The sequence below is a fragment of the Molossus molossus genome, unplaced genomic scaffold (genome assembly GCF_014108415.1).
Source record: "Molossus molossus isolate mMolMol1 unplaced genomic scaffold, mMolMol1.p scaffold_m16_p_12, whole genome shotgun sequence".
Lineage (NCBI taxonomy): Eukaryota > Metazoa > Chordata > Mammalia > Chiroptera > Molossidae > Molossus > Molossus molossus.
The window spans coordinates 28,582,020-28,598,926 of record NW_023425347.1 but is presented as its reverse complement, the minus strand read 5'-3'; the positions used below and the strand labels follow the sequence as shown (position 1 = coordinate 28,598,926).

Here is a 16,907-nt window from a genome sequence, read left to right as displayed (position 1 = left end):
TATGATGTGCCTAGGTGTTTTTGTTTTTCTCCTTTGCTTACTCTTATTTTTTGTTCTCTTCCTTTGTTTTTTATCCTTATTTTTATTCATCCATTTGGGGTTGTCTAAGCATTTGGATCTATGGTTTCTGTGTTTATTTTCAGGAAATTCTTGGCCATTATTTCTTTACATATTTCTACTACTATGTTTTTTCTTCTTCTGCAATTCCAGTTATACATTTTACTGTTTGATATTGTCCTGTGGTTTTTGGATGCACTGTTCTTTTCATGGTATTTTTCTTTTTTGTGGGTTTTTTTTGGTTAATATTCATTGGCTTATCTGTAAGTTTTCTGATTCCTTAGTTTCATCATATCTACTAATGACCTATCAAAGGCTTTCTTTATCTCTGTTACTTTGTCTTTTATTTCTATCATTTTCATTTGTCCCTCTCTCTCTGCTTAAATCCCCTTTTCTGTATGCATGTTGTCAACCCTTTCCACTGCATTTTTTTTTTTAATCCTCACCCGAGGACATTTTTGCATTTATCTTCAGATAGAGCCGGAGGGAAAGAAGGAGAGAGAGAGAAACATCAATAAGAGAGAGACACATCGAGTGGTTGCCACCCACACGACCCCAACCAGGGCCAGGGACAAACTGCAACCGAGGTACATGCCCTTAGCAGGAACTGAACCTGGGACTCTCTGATCCGCAGACCGATGCTCTAACCGCTGAGCCAAACTGGCCAGGGCTCCTCTGGATTTTTTAACATTAATTAATAACATTTACTTAAAATTCCCTGAGAGTTCTGAGTTTTTGATCATCTTCAGAATCTGGTCCTTTTGATTGCTTTGTCTCTTGACAGTAGGTTGCTTTTTAGTGTGCGTGTGTGTCAAATTTTAATTGAATTTTGAATGTTTTGTGTATAACTGGATACTGAGGTCAGTAGTTTTTGATGGCTGGTTGTCAGACAGGGAGTCGAGGCAGTCTGTTCAGGAGTTGGGCTGGGTTTGGAGCTTGTTATTGCTGTGTTTGTCTTCAGTGCATCACACTGGCCTCTAATTCGTATAGAAATGGCCTGCCATTTCCTTATGTTTATATTGGGTTGGAGACTGGAGACTTTTCCTCAGTGTTAGTGCTGCACACTCAGCTTTCAGCTGCCGGTGCCATTGGTCGGGGTGGGAGTCTCCACCCTCCTGCCCCTCTCCTAACTGTCCCCTTGCTTCTTTCTCAGTGGTAGGCTCTAGTGGGGATAGGTGAAGCTTGCTTTGTTGTCCTGGTCTGGCCTCAGCCTTAGGCAGTTCCAGTGTTTCCTGCCCCTTGACCATGATAGCGCACTTCTCATTTTATTGGTATGGGATTGTGGTCCTAGGACAGTTTCCTACCTCCCCTGGGTAGAGAGTGTTTACCCATGCCCGTGGTGGCATGTCTGCAACTCATTTCGAAGCAGCTTAAGGCTTGGGCTCTTGGTCCACGTGAGAGAATTGCTCAAGCAGGCCCTGGGCTTTGTGCCTTTTCCACCACAGCATATGACCTTCCTATCTGCCTGCAGGTGGGAGGCCGCTTTCTCTAGTCTCCCGCCCTGCCCTGGTGGTGGAGGCCCACAGCGCAGAGCCCGCGAGTGAGTGTGGACTTTCTCCTGTCTGAGGCCAGGCTAGTCCAGCCTGTAACAGTTTGTTACAGTTTTGTGTGATATTTTCTCATTTGCATGGCTACCATGTCTTTCTCCACATACTCCGCTCTGCTCAGCCTCAGTTAAGCCAGTCTACATGTCTCTCCCTGGAGTTCAGACTGTGTGGTGGCCTTGTGGCCTTGGCTTTCTGATAGGCTCAAGAGAAGTTTGATTTCTGTGACGTTTCTGGCTTTTTGATTGTTAGGGTGAGAACAACACTATTTTTTGTTTTTTTCGTCCTCACCCAAGGATATCTTTCCATTGCTTTTCAGATAGAGTGGAAGGGAGAGAGAGATAGAAACATCGATGTGAGAGAGAGACATCGATTGATTGCCTCCCGCATGAACCCCACCAGGCCTGGGGATCAAACCTTCAACCCATGTATGTGCCCTAGACCGGACATTGAACCCATGACACTCTGGTCCGCAGGCCGACACTCTAACCACTAACCCAAACCAGCCAGGGCAACAACACTGTTTTTAAGTTTCTAAATCCTGAAGCAATTGAGCTTTTTTGTTGTTGTTTTAAATAAGAAATGGATGTTGGCTCTGGCCAGTTTGGCTCAGCGGTTGAGCGTCAGCCTGCGGGCCAGAGAGTCCCGGGTTCGGTTCCTGCTAGGGGCACGTACCCCCCCCCCCCAAAAAAAAATGGATGTTGGATTTTGTTACATATTATTCACCCTTATTTAAAGTGGTCATGTGAATTTCTAATTGATATTTTCTGATGTGATGAATTACATCATTAGGTTGCCTAATATTAAATCCATCCTTTATTTTCTCTTACTTGGAGAATTATTTCATCAGCAAAATATTTCAACATTTTTTAAGGGCTAGATATATGGATGAATAATAAAGACGAGGTCTTATAGATCTTACTAATCAAGAGGTAGACAAAAACATGTACAAAGATTAAGAGGGCATCTTAGATTAGTATAAGGAAAGAAGGAAATGAACAGGTGGGTGGGTAATAGAGAGGCAATAGGGTGGACAGGAACAGCCAAGAGTGACATTGGTGTTAGAGCTAGAGGTTGAAAATGATCCAGTCATTTAAAGAGTTGAGAGTAGGGAGGGCATTTTAAGACATGGCAAGTACAATTCCCAGGGGCAGGGATGAGACAGGACTGTTGGAGGATCAGAAAGTTTACCCATGTGGTTGACACTCAGTGAGTGAGGGGGAAGTGGTATGGCGGAGGTTTGGAAAGGTAGAGTCGGATGACCATGCCATCTTTGGCCAAGTCAGATATTGAATTGCATTCCATAAGGAATGGGAAGAACTTGGAGATGAATTGCTGTTTGTTAAGTGAAACTAGTTGTTTCCGCGTCTACCTGGTAGTTTCTTGATTACACCTCTGGTATAATTCTTTATCGCACATTATTTTATTTATTATCTGTCTTTCATTTGCAATCTCTTTTTCACTGTTGACTTTTACTTTCTGTTTATAAGCACAGTCAGGCCCCCTTCCTCTGATACTGACATCCTGCCTTTCTCAGCCAAATTCTGAGAAAGTGGTCTGTATTTGCTGGCTCTTGTACACCCCAGGACCTTGCTGACAACTGCTCTTGGAGTTGTCCTCCTAGTCCTAGTGACCCGTCAAATCCAGCACCCTCTCGTTTAGTTCTGTTTATCTGAATACTTAGCACTATTGGCCACATCTTCCATTTTATAAGTCCGTGGACCTCGGCTTCCTGGGCACTGCACCATCACGTGTTTTGCCTCATCTTTCTTACTGTCCTTTGTTTCTTTTCATTTCTAGCTCACCCCTAAATATAGGGATACCCAAGCTTCTGATGGCAGACTTCTTTCTCTACTGTATATTCTCTCTGGTTTGTCATTTATGTACTTTTACAGAAAATCTCACTACTCTCAGATCTGTACCTCTAGCCCAGACTTTTCTCTAGGAGAGAAAAGAAAACGCAAGTGTATTTAATAAGTCAATTTTCATATTGCTATATAATCTTCATAATTATTTTAAATGTATAATGTTATGTTAAATAGCTATGTCATAATTAGTCTAACCATTTTCCTATTGAAAATTTCTAGTCCTGGATGTGCAGCTACAATTTGTAATTCTGCACACGTATACTGCCAACCTGATGGAGGACTCTGGCTTCTTTGTGAAGTCCAATAAGTCAAAAGATTCTGACAGTGGCAACACTGCCAGTTTTAGCTCCTCTCCCGAGTGTGATTTGTGTGTGTGTTAAATGAATTCCTATTTGAATTTCTGACATGTTGATGTCTCAGTTTCTGCCTGCTTGTCAGCCATCTCCAGTAGCACACTGACCAGAATATAATTTTTAGCAGTTGGTTGATTCCTTTTTCGAGCCTTTCCCACCTGCTTTCCAATCTGACTGTATGTTCTTGCTGCATAAGGAAAGAGGGTTGTGGTTCTTCTTTTACATAGATGATTATGTGCTCCAGGCATGTCCAACTCTACTATTGTTTTTTTACAGCAGCTGTGAAATCATAAAGTAATAAATATAAAGCAGTGTCCATTCTATAAAGCAGAGGTTGGGCATAATAAAGAGGCACCCTCTTGGACTGTCTTCTGCCACTCGTTGCATGGTTTGTCTGTCTATTTCTGTTATAGTCTACTGTAACAACAAAGTGCCTGGAAAACTACTGAAAGCTCAAGTGCTGATGGTAAATAACTGCTCCTCTTCCGCCCTCTTCCACTCCAATTGTATTTCTGCTTTGAGGTATTATTGTCTATATATCCTCTAAACTTTATGGCCTGTGGTAACTATGCTAGATGTTGTAGACAGCCACAATGTTTGATGTTGTGCCATTTTCTGTAGATAAGGAAGGAGGCAGGAGATAATTACTTCAGTCACTAATATATTTGAAATTAAGGTTAGTTTAAAACACTACCCCAGATGTATCATTCTCTGAAGACCCACGCGGGTCTGCCACCTCAAAGTCTAGGGCATTCATTCCCCGGAGGACATGTCTCTCTCATTCCTAGCCAGATGGTTTCGCCGCTCACTTTGTGCACTCCAGTCCCAAATCTTGAGAACCAGGGAAGAAGACTGACAAGCAGTAGCGAGGCATGCAACTTGCTTCAAGTCTAGAACGATAGTACGGTATTCATCTGCGTGCCTGGTACCCTCCCTGTTTTTACATCTCTCTCTCTGTCATCCCCTCCAACATCCTTTCACCTCCTGACAGCAAAAGCAGCAGCAAGTCTTTGAACTTACAGACTGCTTCAACATTCTGGATCTTTCCCACCCAGCCCCCAGTGATGGAATGGGATTATCCTTTGAACAAGGAGAGTGAACCCTGTTAAAAGAGATCCAACAAAATCTTAGAAGAATGAATAAACACAACTCATAAAAAGACTGTTAGGAACATACTCTCAGTTGAATGTCACCTCCTTGCCATTTCCCATGATCTTGGGCAATTGAAAGCAGAGAGAACAGGGAAAGGCAAACCAAAAACTCAGCCTTAAAGAAAATATTACCTCAGAAACAAATTCTTTTAAAGCATAGAACATAATACGAGACAATAAAACAAGATTAATACGGAAATATGGAACTAAGGGAACAAAATGAGAACAGAACCACATCAGTCCAAAACTAACAAATAGATTTGAAACAGTAAGGAACTTAATGGCCTGGAAATTGAATTATTGCCATAAGGGGCTTTAGATCATTCTAGAGAAAGCGAAAGCAAAAGCGAAAAGAACATGAAAGCAATATAAATCATCCTAATGGGGATATATTATAAAGATAATTTATGTTTATAAAGTAAGGAAACCCACTCTGAAAAAAATTAGACCAGAAAGTATATTTGAGGATATAATAAAAGAAAAGTTTTCTGACGTATACTAAACTAATCTCCTCAGAGAGAAGGTTATTGTGTTCTAGGGAAAAAAATTAAAAGTTTTACATTGACTCCGAGCTGACTCCTAGTTGTATGATAAAGGCTTTAAAAATAAAGAATTTGTAGACATGCAGGCAGAAAAAAGGCAAGTCCCCTCAAGGAGGGGGAGCTGGCTCCTGCACATGAGCCTCATGGCCAGAAGGCACAGGGGTGCAGAGTGTGCAGGGAAGAGCTGGTATTAGCACAGGTAAGTGTTGAAATTCAAATAGAGAACCGAGAATAAACCATTATGCAAGTGGAATGTAAATGTCATAAACTTTGACAAAAGAAAGATCTTTCTTTATCTAAAATTGAAATATGTCATTCAAAAAAATCTATTTAAGATAGGGTTTTTCAAATTCTTAACTCACAGAGGAAATTTTAGGAAATAGTAACTCTAAAGAAATATGGATCTTAAGTTTAATAATTCCTTTATTTTTACTTCAGCTTCATTTGCATGTAAGTATAAAGATAGATTTTACTCTTTTTGTTTAAAACATATAATAGAACAGTTCCTTTAAAACTTAATGTGATATTTCTGGGTGTTCTGCCTGTGGGTTGAATTTTTGCTTTTGGGGGAGGGGTTTAAGAGATTATTTAATTTTGTAATAAGTTTATTTAAAAATAAAAGCTGTTCCAAAAAAATATGTAAAACATAAATGAACATATTTATCCCCACCAGGGCTCTGGATGGGGCCTGGCATGGGCAAATTAAAAAAAACAAAAACAAAACTCTGGTGTTCCTACTTGGACAGTTTGCCCAAGCTGAGAACTGCTGCTCCTGACCAAGTGGTTTCTCTTCTGTGTTTGTATACTCATTGTATCAGCCCAGTGGCTTTCATTTTTATTACAACCCACCTCCAAGCTTTTTGGAAGTGAGGGTGGAAACTACTCACCCTGGATCATTATCAGTTTCCCTTTTGCCCATTTGTCGGCTCTAATTAATGAGAGGCACAAAGTACAGCACGACTTTGCTACATCCCTCTGGAAGAGGGGAAAATCAGTGGGAAAACAGCATTCGATAAATGATTAGAAAATAAAAGATTAGCTCAACGTCATTTTGTAGAGAGAGCAACAATACAGATACTTTTTTTTCCTTGTTATTTAGCTCGAACATTTGTTATGAGACCCCACCCCTGCCACCTTCTTTTAGTTCCTTCTGATTATGGTGGATAGATATACTTTTATCAGATTAGCATGTGATTTTTTCATTAAACAAGTATATGACAGCACATAAAGTGTTACAAGATGACTAGAATATTTTTTATTTATGTAAATTATATCTTCAGTAAGTGCAAAGTAGTTATTATTGTGTAGACAATTTGGTCTAATATGAATTTCAAATAGTACATTGCAACTGCTATTTGAAAATAATAAGGAATTAGAGTATTTGGCTCTTCTACAAATAAGTAACATAAACTTGAATAATTTTTGTTTATGTGCCTAAGGATTTAACAAATGGGTACAAACGAAATGATGTCAAATAATTATTGCTCAAAAATGTATTAGTTGGCAGAGATAGTGGGTTGTTGATACTATTGAAACGGTGATTTATCTTCAACACAGCCAAGCATGGAGGTGGTTTCATCTCCTCTGCATTAAGCTCTGTATGTCTGCATGCCTCCTGCTGAACTCCTTGCCTGTCTTTCATGACAAAGAAACATAGCCATTGGATATTTTGTTCAGTTAGATTGGTGACTTTTTTTAACTGAAGGATATTACAACATTATGACCTTTTTTTTAAAATCTTTATTGTTGAATGTATTACAGATGTTCCTCATTTTTTCCCCCATTGACCCCCTCCTCCCCACTCCTGCACCCCTCCCACCTTTTCCCACACTATTGTCTGTGTCCATTGGTTATGCATATAAGTTCTTTGGTTTATTTCTTCCCACCTCCCAACTCTTTCTCTTTGAGGTTTGTCAGTCTAGCAGTGAATTTGTACTTCTTAATCCCTTCACCTTTTTCACCCATTCCCCCAACCCCCCTCCCATTTAGCAACCAACAAAATGTTCTCTGTATCTATGAGAATGTTTCAGTTCTTCCTGTTCATTTTGTTTGTAGATTCCATTGTTGATAGATATGTATTCATTGCCATTTTGTTTGTTCATATATTTTATCTTTTTCTTCAAAAAGACCCTTCATCATTTCATAATAACGATTTGGTGGTGACGACCTCCTCTAACTTTTTCTTGTCTGGGAAAGTCTTTATATGGCCATCGATTCTAAATGACAGCTTTGCAGGATAGAGTAATCTTGGTTGTAGGTTCTTGCTTTTCATCACTCTGAATATTTCTTGCCACTCCCTTCTGACCTGCAAAGTTTCTTTTGAGAAATCGGCTGACAGCCTTATGGGAACTCCCTTGTAGGTAACTACCTGCCTTTCTCTTGCTGCTTTTAAGATTCTCTCTTTGTCTTGAACCTTTTGCATTTTGATGATGATGTGTCTTGGTGTGGGCCTCTTGGGGTTCATCTTGTTTGGGACTCTCTGTGCTTCCTGGACTTGTATGTCTGTTTCCTTCACCAAGTCAGGGAAGTTTCCTGCCATTATTGTTTCAAACAGGTTTTCGATTTCTTGTTCTCTCTCTTCTCCTTCTGGCACCCCCAAGATGCAAATGTTGGCACACTTAAAGTTGTCCCAGAGGCTCCTTACACTATCGTCATTTTTTTGGATTCTTTTTTCTTTTTGCTGTTCTGATTGGGCATTTTTTGCTTCCTTATATTCCAAATCAATGGTTTGCTTCTTGGATTTATGTACTTTACTATTGAACCTGTGTAAATTATTCTTTATTTCAGTTAATGCTTCCTTCATTTCTGACTGTGCATCCATGATTTCTGACTGGTCCTTTTTTATGCTCTTGAGGCCCTCCCTAAGTTCACTGAGGTTCTCACTAAGTTCATTGAGCATCCTTATAAGCAGTGTTTTGAACTCAGCATCTGTTAGGTTGCTTATCTCCATTTTGCTAGTTCTTTTCTTGGGGTTTTGTTCTGTTCTTTCATTTGGGACCTGTTTCTTTGTCTCCTCATTTTGGCTGCCTCCCTGTGTTTGTTTCTGTGTATCACTTAACGAGCGGTATGGGGCTATCTGAGACCAGATTCTGCTTGTTTGAAAGAATTTAGGAAAACCTGAAGCAGGATCCAAGAGTGGCCAATCCTATGGTTAAGCAAGTGGTAACAGCTTGGGTGGGCCTGAAGGTTGGGTGGGGGCGGGGCCTCAGGGAGTCACCAGGGTGGGGACAACCAGTGTGAGCCAGGTTGCTGGAGTCCCAGATATGGCGGCTGTCTGCCGCCCCAGGGAAGGGCTCACCGAAGGAACAAAGGCCTCTGACAGCACGTTTGTCCCGGAGAAAGCCCCCTCTCCAGCCCTCGCTCCAGTGCCAAACAGCTCAGTTCTTCCCTGTATGTCTCTGGTGCCCCTCGAGCTGCCTCCCCTCCAAGCTTAGAGGGAGTGAGTCCGATAAGTTCGTGCTCGGGCCCTTTAAGGAGCTGCCAGAAGTTATGGGGACTCTCTTCCTGGCACTGGAACCCTGAGTGGGGCACCTGGTGTGGGACGGGGACCCCTCAGTCCTCAGGGAGGACCTTCCCAGCCGAGGTGTCCTCCTGATTTTTATCCGCCACACGTGGGTGTGGGACCAGCCTGTCTGCCTTGCCCCTCCTACCAGCCTTGATGCAGCTGCTACTTTAATTCCGAAGTTGTAGGACTCCCATTCAGCTTGATTTCAGGCGGTTTTGAATGATGGTTGTTCTGTAGTTTAGTTGTAACTTTGATGTGGTTGTGGGAGGACGCGATACCGCATTTACCTGGTTCCAAGATCTTGGTGGGTGGGGGTCAAGAGGGTAGTACAGCATTCTGGAAATGTCACTAAGGTCTTTGTGCAATTGTTTTCATGGACTTTGATTGGCAACATTCTTAAGAATGTTAGAATGTAGTTTTATTCAAAATAGGCTTTTCTTAATCTGCCTTGTTCAATTGTCATAACACCCTTATGATAGTAATCTTAATTTTAAAAAATTATAGTTGGTATATGTACCATTTTATCAATTGTATTTTTGTTTTGTTTTATTTTTTTAACAGAAATCTTGGAGGCTGGTATTAAAGGAACTTCAGAATCACTTAAAGGTGTGAAACGAAAAAAGATTGTAGCTGAGAATCACCTGAAAAAAATACCCAAATCCCCTCTGAGAAATCCTCTTCAGGCAAAACATAAACAAAATACGGAAGAGTCATCTCTTGCTGTTCTTCAGAGTACTTCAGAGTCTCACAAGAAACAGAATCACAGTCCTGTAAAAAATGGGAAGCAATTTACCAAACACAACGGAGAAACACCTGGGATAATTACCGAGGCCGCCAAGTCTGAAGAACCTGTCTCCCCAAAGAAGCCCCTGTTCCTGGCGCATCCAACCGAACTGCGCAGGTGGAGCTCAGAAGGCGCCGACCCCGCCAAGTTCAGTTTCCTCGATGGGAAATGTGACTCTAGTTCTTTGTCGAGTAAAACCAGGACTGACCGTAGTGAATGTATCTCCTCTAAGTGTAGTCCTCCTTCCTCCTCATACACAAACACCGCATTTGATGTCTTACTGAAAGCAATGGAGCCAGAACTGAGCACCTTGGCACAAAAGGGCTCATCTTGTGCAGTTAAGATAGAAAAACTAAGACCAAATAAAACTGTACAACCTCCCTCTCAATTAAAAAACAGCTCAATAGATGCCCCAAGTCAGACTTCGCAAGAATGTGTTTCTGAATCCCAGTCTTGTACCTCAGGCACAGTGCCTGTGTCTGCCACTCAGACGAGTGAGCCAGCGTCAGCCCAGGCTGTTTCTCATCCATATAATCAACACGAACACTTTGTTCCTAAAACCAACCAACAGAATCCACAGCTTCCAGTGTGTTCAGGTTTCACAAGACCGCCGATGAACCTGCACAGTCAAGAGAACCCCAATCCTGAACAGGCATATCACACAGCAGTGCCAGCATCTGTAGGTCTGACTGCACCTTCCAGTAGAACTCAGGTTATTCCTCAAAACCAGCACATGGATTCTGCTTCACCTGTGTCCATCAGCCCGGCCCATTCTGCACAGTCACTCCCCACACCAGTGTACAGTTCAACGCCTGTCGCCTCAGTTGTGAATCACAGCGTTGAGCAAATGTGCAATCTTCTTCTGAAAGATCAGAAGCAAAAAAAACAAGGAAAATATATTTGCGAGTATTGCAATAGAGCATGTGCAAAGCCAAGTGTACTTCTGAAGCATATCCGCTCCCACACTGGGGAGCGGCCCTATCCCTGTGTGACCTGTGGATTTTCATTTAAGACTAAAAGTAATCTGTACAAGCACAAAAAATCCCACGCACATACTATCAAGCTGGGCCTCGTCTTGCAGCCGGATGCTGGTGGTTTGTTCCTGTCGCACGAGTCCCCCAAAGCACTTAGTATCCACTCAGACGCAGAAGACAGCGGGGAGAGCGATGATGAGAGCGCTGCTGATGACAGGCAGAATGACCCGGGCTCCGTGGACCTGCAGCCTGGACAGATAATGAAAATGATTTCAAATTCTGCCGCTTTACCCCAATCAACTTCCATTCCAAGCAATCCAGATCATGTGGTAGGTGACGTTTTACAGGACAAATCTTCAGAATCACAAGCTATGACAGAGTTACCAAAAGTCGTGGTCCACCCTGTCAATGTGACCCCTTTAAGAGTGGACAGCCCAAAGTTTACGGATTCTAAGCTTGAACCTTCTAGTGCACAGAAACAGAAGGACCTTCAGGTTACCAGTGTGCTGTCACATTCAGCCTGGACGTCCTCCCTAGAGACTGATGAAAGGTCCCATCAGAAAGGGAACACGAGCCAGCCAGAGGCAAAACAAGACTCCTCTCATGTAGGAACAGTACATGCCCAGCTACAAAGGCAGCAGGCTACTGATTACTCCCAAGAGCAACAAGGAAAACTTCTGAGTCCTCGAAGTTTAGGAAGTACAGATTCTGGTTACTTTTCACGTTCCGAAAGTGCTGATCAAACAGTGAGCCCACCAGCTCCTTTTGCCAGAACATTACCCACTATGGAACAAGACTCAAATAAGAATATTGGGCCCTCCACACCTCGTATCAATACACCAGCACCTTCTACATTGCCAACAGGTGAAAAAGCATTGCTTTTACCAGGTCAGATGCGCCCACCTTTGGCAACAAAAACACTTGAAGAACGGATATCAAAGCTTATCTCAGACAATGAAGCCCTGGTAGATGACAAGCAACTGGACAGTGTGAAGCCACGGAGAACCTCTCTTTCACGACGAGGAAGTATTGATTCCCCCAAATCCTACATATTTAAGGATTCTTTCCAGTTTGATTTAAAACCAATGGGACGGAGAACAAGTTCAAGCTCTGATATACCAAAGTCCCCTTTCACCCCCACTGAGAAGTCAAAGCAGGTGTTTCTTCTCTCCGTACCTTCCCTTGACTGTTTACCTATTACAAGAAGTAATTCTATGCCTACCACAGGTTATTCAGCAGTACCTGCGAACATAATACCTCCCCCCCACCCACTGAGAGGAAGTCAGTCCTTTGATGACAAAATCGGCGCTCTCTATGATGATGTCTTTGTATCAGGACCTAACACTTCTGTGCCCCAAAGTGGACATCCCCGTACCCTCGTCAGACAAGCAGCAGTCGAAGACTCTTCCACAGGTGAAAACCATGTCCTCGGTACTGGACAGTCCTTGGACGAGAGCTATCAAGGATGCAGTGCCACTAGCGAAATGGCCACGAGGAACAGGTCATTGGCACCAGGCTCACATGTAGAGAAAAAGAAGTCTCATCAAGGGCGGGGGACAATGTTTGAGTGTGAAACTTGTAGAAACAGGTATAGAAAACTGGAAAATTTCGAAAACCATAAGAAATTTTACTGTTCAGAGTTACATGGACCAAAAACAAAGGTAGCTGTGAGGGAACCGGAACACAGCCCCATGCCTAGCAGTACACAACCCCAGATTCTGCACTACAGAGTGGCTGGTTCCACGGGGACCTGGGAACAGACGCCCCAGATAAGGAAAAGGAGGAAGATGAAAAGCGTTGGAGACGATGATGAAGTTCAGCAGAACGAAAGCGGAGCTTCTCCGAAAAGCTCCGAAGGACTTCCGTTTCAGAATACTATGGGCTCTGCTTCCAGTTTGCCTAAACACAGTGTTGTCATCACAAGTGACCAGCAGCATCAAAATACGCAGTTGCAAAACGCCCAAATTCAGCTTGTTGCACGAGGCCCCGAGCAGACCGTGGATCCAAAGCTGTCCACCATCGTGGAGCAACAGGTCGGCTCCGCGGCCCAGGACAAGATGGAGTCGAAGAGACATGGAGCTGGGATCTCGGTTATCCAGCACACCAACTCACTGAGCAGACCCGGCTCGTTTGACAAGCTCGAGTCCTTTGAAAGAGGCCCTCCCGCTGCTTTTCAGGAGCTGAGTAGAACAGTGAAGCTCGGGCCCCTGAAAGTGATCGGGATTTCCCCAGAGGAATGTCACCCTGCTCGGAACACGTTTCATCCTCAGCAGCCTGCACTCTCAGATGTTCTTCGAGCAGAACTTCAGGAAGGTTCAAGAAAGTTCTCAAGTGAACGGCATGTGTTAGGACAGCCCTCAAGGCTTGTTCGGCAACACAGCATCCAAGTCCCAGAAATTCTGGTCACAGAAGAGCCAGATCGGGACCTTGGAAGCCAAGGACCCGATCAGGAAAAATCAGAGAAGTTCAGTTGGCCTCAGCGTAGCGAAACGCTGTCCAAATTGCCGACAGAGAAACTGCCACCCAAAAAGAAGAGGCTCCGTCTTGCCGAGATAGAGCATTCCTCAACTGAGTCAAGTTTTGATTCCACACTCTCCAGGAGTCTAAGTAAGGAGAGCAGCCTATCTCATACCTCCAGTTTCTCAGCCTCATTAGATGTAGAGGATGTTTCTAAACCGGAGGCTTCCCCCAAAATCGCTTTTCTCAATAAAACAGAGTTTCTCTTGATCCCAGCTGGCTCTAATGCACTAAACATTCCCGGAACACACCGGGAAATGAGGCGCGCTGCCTCCGAACAGATCAGCTGCGTGCAGACGTCCATGGAGGTCTCTGATGTCAGAAGTAAGTCATTTGACTGTGGAAGCATAACTCCACCTCAGACAACGCCACTTGTTGACTTGCAGCCTCCAACGTCCCCTTCTGGCATGGGGGTGACCGGGCACGTGCCTCTCTTGGAGAGAAGGAGAGGCCCACTGATACGGCAGATATCTTTAAACATAGCTCCAGAGAGTCACATGTCTGCTGGGAACCTGTCATCTTTCCAAACGATTGCTCTTCCTGGTGTGAGTGCACTGCCATTGCAGGGGCCTCCGCTCACTAATGTGTCCTTAGCTGAGTTTCCTGCGAACACTATGCACTCCCAGACCCAGGTGAGGGATCTGCAAACAGAAACTTCAGATTCCAACTCTGCTAACATCTTTCCTGTTCAACAGCTCTTTGGTATTAATGTGTTAAATCAAATCCATGCACCCCTTAGCCACCATAACACACAGATGTCTCTGCAAATGTCTACACAGAGTGTCAAACCAGATGCAAATACCAGTGTGTGTGTATCTTCTAACAGTGAGGATCGCTTTGCTCCCAAGTACCAACTGCAGTGTCAGGTTTTCACTTCAAGCCAGTCTTGCTCTTCTAACCCTGTACATTCTTTGCCAAAGCCAGTTCTTTCAGATCCAGTTGGAGCTGACCATCATATGACTTCACTAGCATTAGCAACCAGACAAGTAGATGCCATGTCCAGTTCATGTCCTCCACCGCCACCAAAGCTCGGGCCCCTCGGTGGTCAGGTGCAGAAGGTGCCGACATCGTTTGCACTGCCCGTGTCTCTGCAGAGTAATGTTCCAGGGTACTGCTTTGCCACGGTCACACCTCTGCCACAGATCCTTGTGACCCAAGATCTGTCCAGTCAGCCCGTTTGCCAGCCTAATCATAGTGTGGTGCCAATCAGTGAAGAACAAAATTGTCTGCCAAAATTGCAAAAAGTTCACCAGAATGCTTTGCCAAACCCAGAGGAAAAACTTGTTTGCGAAAATGTTTTTTCAGAGATGGGCCAAAATTCTTCTCTGTCAGAATCCTTGCCCGGACCCCAGAAAATGTCTATTGGTAGACTTTCCCCCCAACAGGAACCTTCAGCTACAAGTAAAAGGATGCTTTCCCCAGCAAACAGTTTGGACATTGCCATGGAAAAGCATCAAAAGCGAGCCAAAGATGAAAATGGAGCTGTTTGTGCAACAGATATCAGACCATTCGAACCACTGAATTCAAGAGCGAATGAAGTCAATAAACAGAAGAAACCTGTTTTAGTGAGGCAGGTCTGTACTACTGAGCCCCTTGAAGTGGTGACATTGGAACAAGATACTTTTTCTCAACCTGAAATTAATAGTGAGGTGGTTAATTTCACAGATGTTTTACCAGCTGATAATGTATCATCAGGACACTCTGAGTCTGTGGTTGTAAAACCTATAAAAGAGTTGCAAGAATTTGAAAACATCAAATCATCCACATCGCTTACTCCTACAGCTAGAAATTCGCCTGTCCCTTCAGAAAATACCCACATTTCTCCTTTGCAAAGGGTAGATGATAACCAAGAAAGGAATTCTCTGGAGGTGAAAAATCAAGGTGACACATTGTGCATCCAAGAACAAAGTCAACCTACAACCACCGCTCTTTCGGCGTCGGATGCTGGAGACGGGCCGCAGCTGTCTTTCCCCAGCCTGAAGACCACGACCAGCTTTACGTGGTGTTATCTCCTCAGACAGAGAACCTTACACGTGCCTCAGGATGATCAGAAAACTTCCGCCTACACTGACTGGACAGTCAGCGCCAGCAATCCAAATCCACTTGGTTTGCCTACAAAAGTTGCTCTTTCCCTCCTTAATTCAAAACAGAAGATTGAAAAATCACTATATTGTCAAGCAATAGCCACCCATTCCAAATCAGATTTATTGGTCTATTCAAGCAAGTGGAAAAGCAACTTAAGCAAGGTACTTAAAATATTATTTATTTTCAAAAATAGTTTGTGCAAATGAGTTTTAACATGTCTTAGTGCCTTTACATTCTTTAATTAGAAGTTGTGAATGACAAATTATACTTCATGGATATGTAATTCTTTGAAAGAAAGGATGATGAATATGCCCCAGCAGTTATACTCATAAGGATTGCCTGGAGTCTTTTCTATCTTGAGACATTTTGAAAATGATAGTTTTCCCTGAGCACTTTTCATTTAAGTCTTTACTTTTAATAGTGCAATAATCGTGATCTTACTCTCATTTTCTACATGAAAGTTTTTTTCTTGTTAAGTGAGAGGAGATTATTTTTATGCTTTGTCCTTACTAGTGCCAGGGGACAGAGGTGTGAATAATTGAAGATTGTTATATATCATTTTGAAGTATAAGTAGACAGCCATTCTGTAGTTCTGAGAATCATCTTTGTACTAGAGAGAATTCCCAAAATAACTCAGATACTTGATAATTAAGTTGATTTGGTTAAGATTTATAGAGGTGGAATGGGTCTTATTAGAGTTGTTGGCTATAAAATGGGAAAAAATCATTTACGTGATTGAGGATAGGTAGATAAATTGATAGATAGATAGATAGATAGATAGATAGATAGATAGATAGATAGATAGGGTATTGTACTGGACTCCAGACATTCAGAGTTACAGTTTAAGTCCTTGACCACTGCAGGTTCATGAGCACATAATGCAGGTTTATAAACATAGGAAACATGCTTATCCATAGGAAGATATCACAGTTTGGTATTATAATAGATGTACATACAAATTTAAAAAGGAGGAAGTCCCTAACACTACCTACCACTAGGTTGAGGAGGTATGGAAACAGGGAAGATATTCCAAAAGTGCTGGATTTAGCTGAGTTTTTTAAGAATAAAGTAGGGATTTTTTTTCCCAGGCAAATAAAAATGAGAAATTGTAATAGTCTGATGAGTGACATGGAAGTGAGAAAGAGCTTGGGTGATTTAAAGATCCCTGAGGAATCTGTCATGGCTAGAAGATGGTGTAAGTTGAAACAGTGACATACTTCGAATTTGGAAGTGTAGATAGAAACCAAAGAATATGCATGGTGGTGGAGAGCCAGTGCTAACTTTCTCAGTGAAGTAGGTGTGGAGGGTGCATCCACACCATTCAGAATTTAATTTTTAAATGCTCAGACTCTACTCTAGATCTACTCAATCAGAACCTTGGAAGATGAGACCCGATTATGAGAATTTAAACAGAGCTGCATGTATATTCCTGAAGTACCTATGAAAAGTGGCTTTTCTTCAGTACCAGGTGCCTTGGTAGAAAAGCCTCTGGAAATGCACATATCTAGATTTGGAACTAGGAGAGAG

General features: G+C 42.8%; 1 protein-coding gene across 1 annotated transcript in view; it reads left to right on the top strand.

Annotated features, from left to right (window-relative positions):
• HIVEP1 (HIVEP zinc finger 1) overlaps positions 1-16,907 on the top strand; it is a 150,134-nt gene that overhangs the window by 102,598 nt on the left and 30,629 nt on the right. Inside the window, exon 4 of the mRNA XM_036256173.1 lies at positions 9,582-15,541. Within this exon, the coding sequence (XP_036112066.1) occupies positions 9,582-15,541 (5,960 nt within the window). The remainder of the gene's footprint in view (positions 1-9,581; positions 15,542-16,907) is intronic.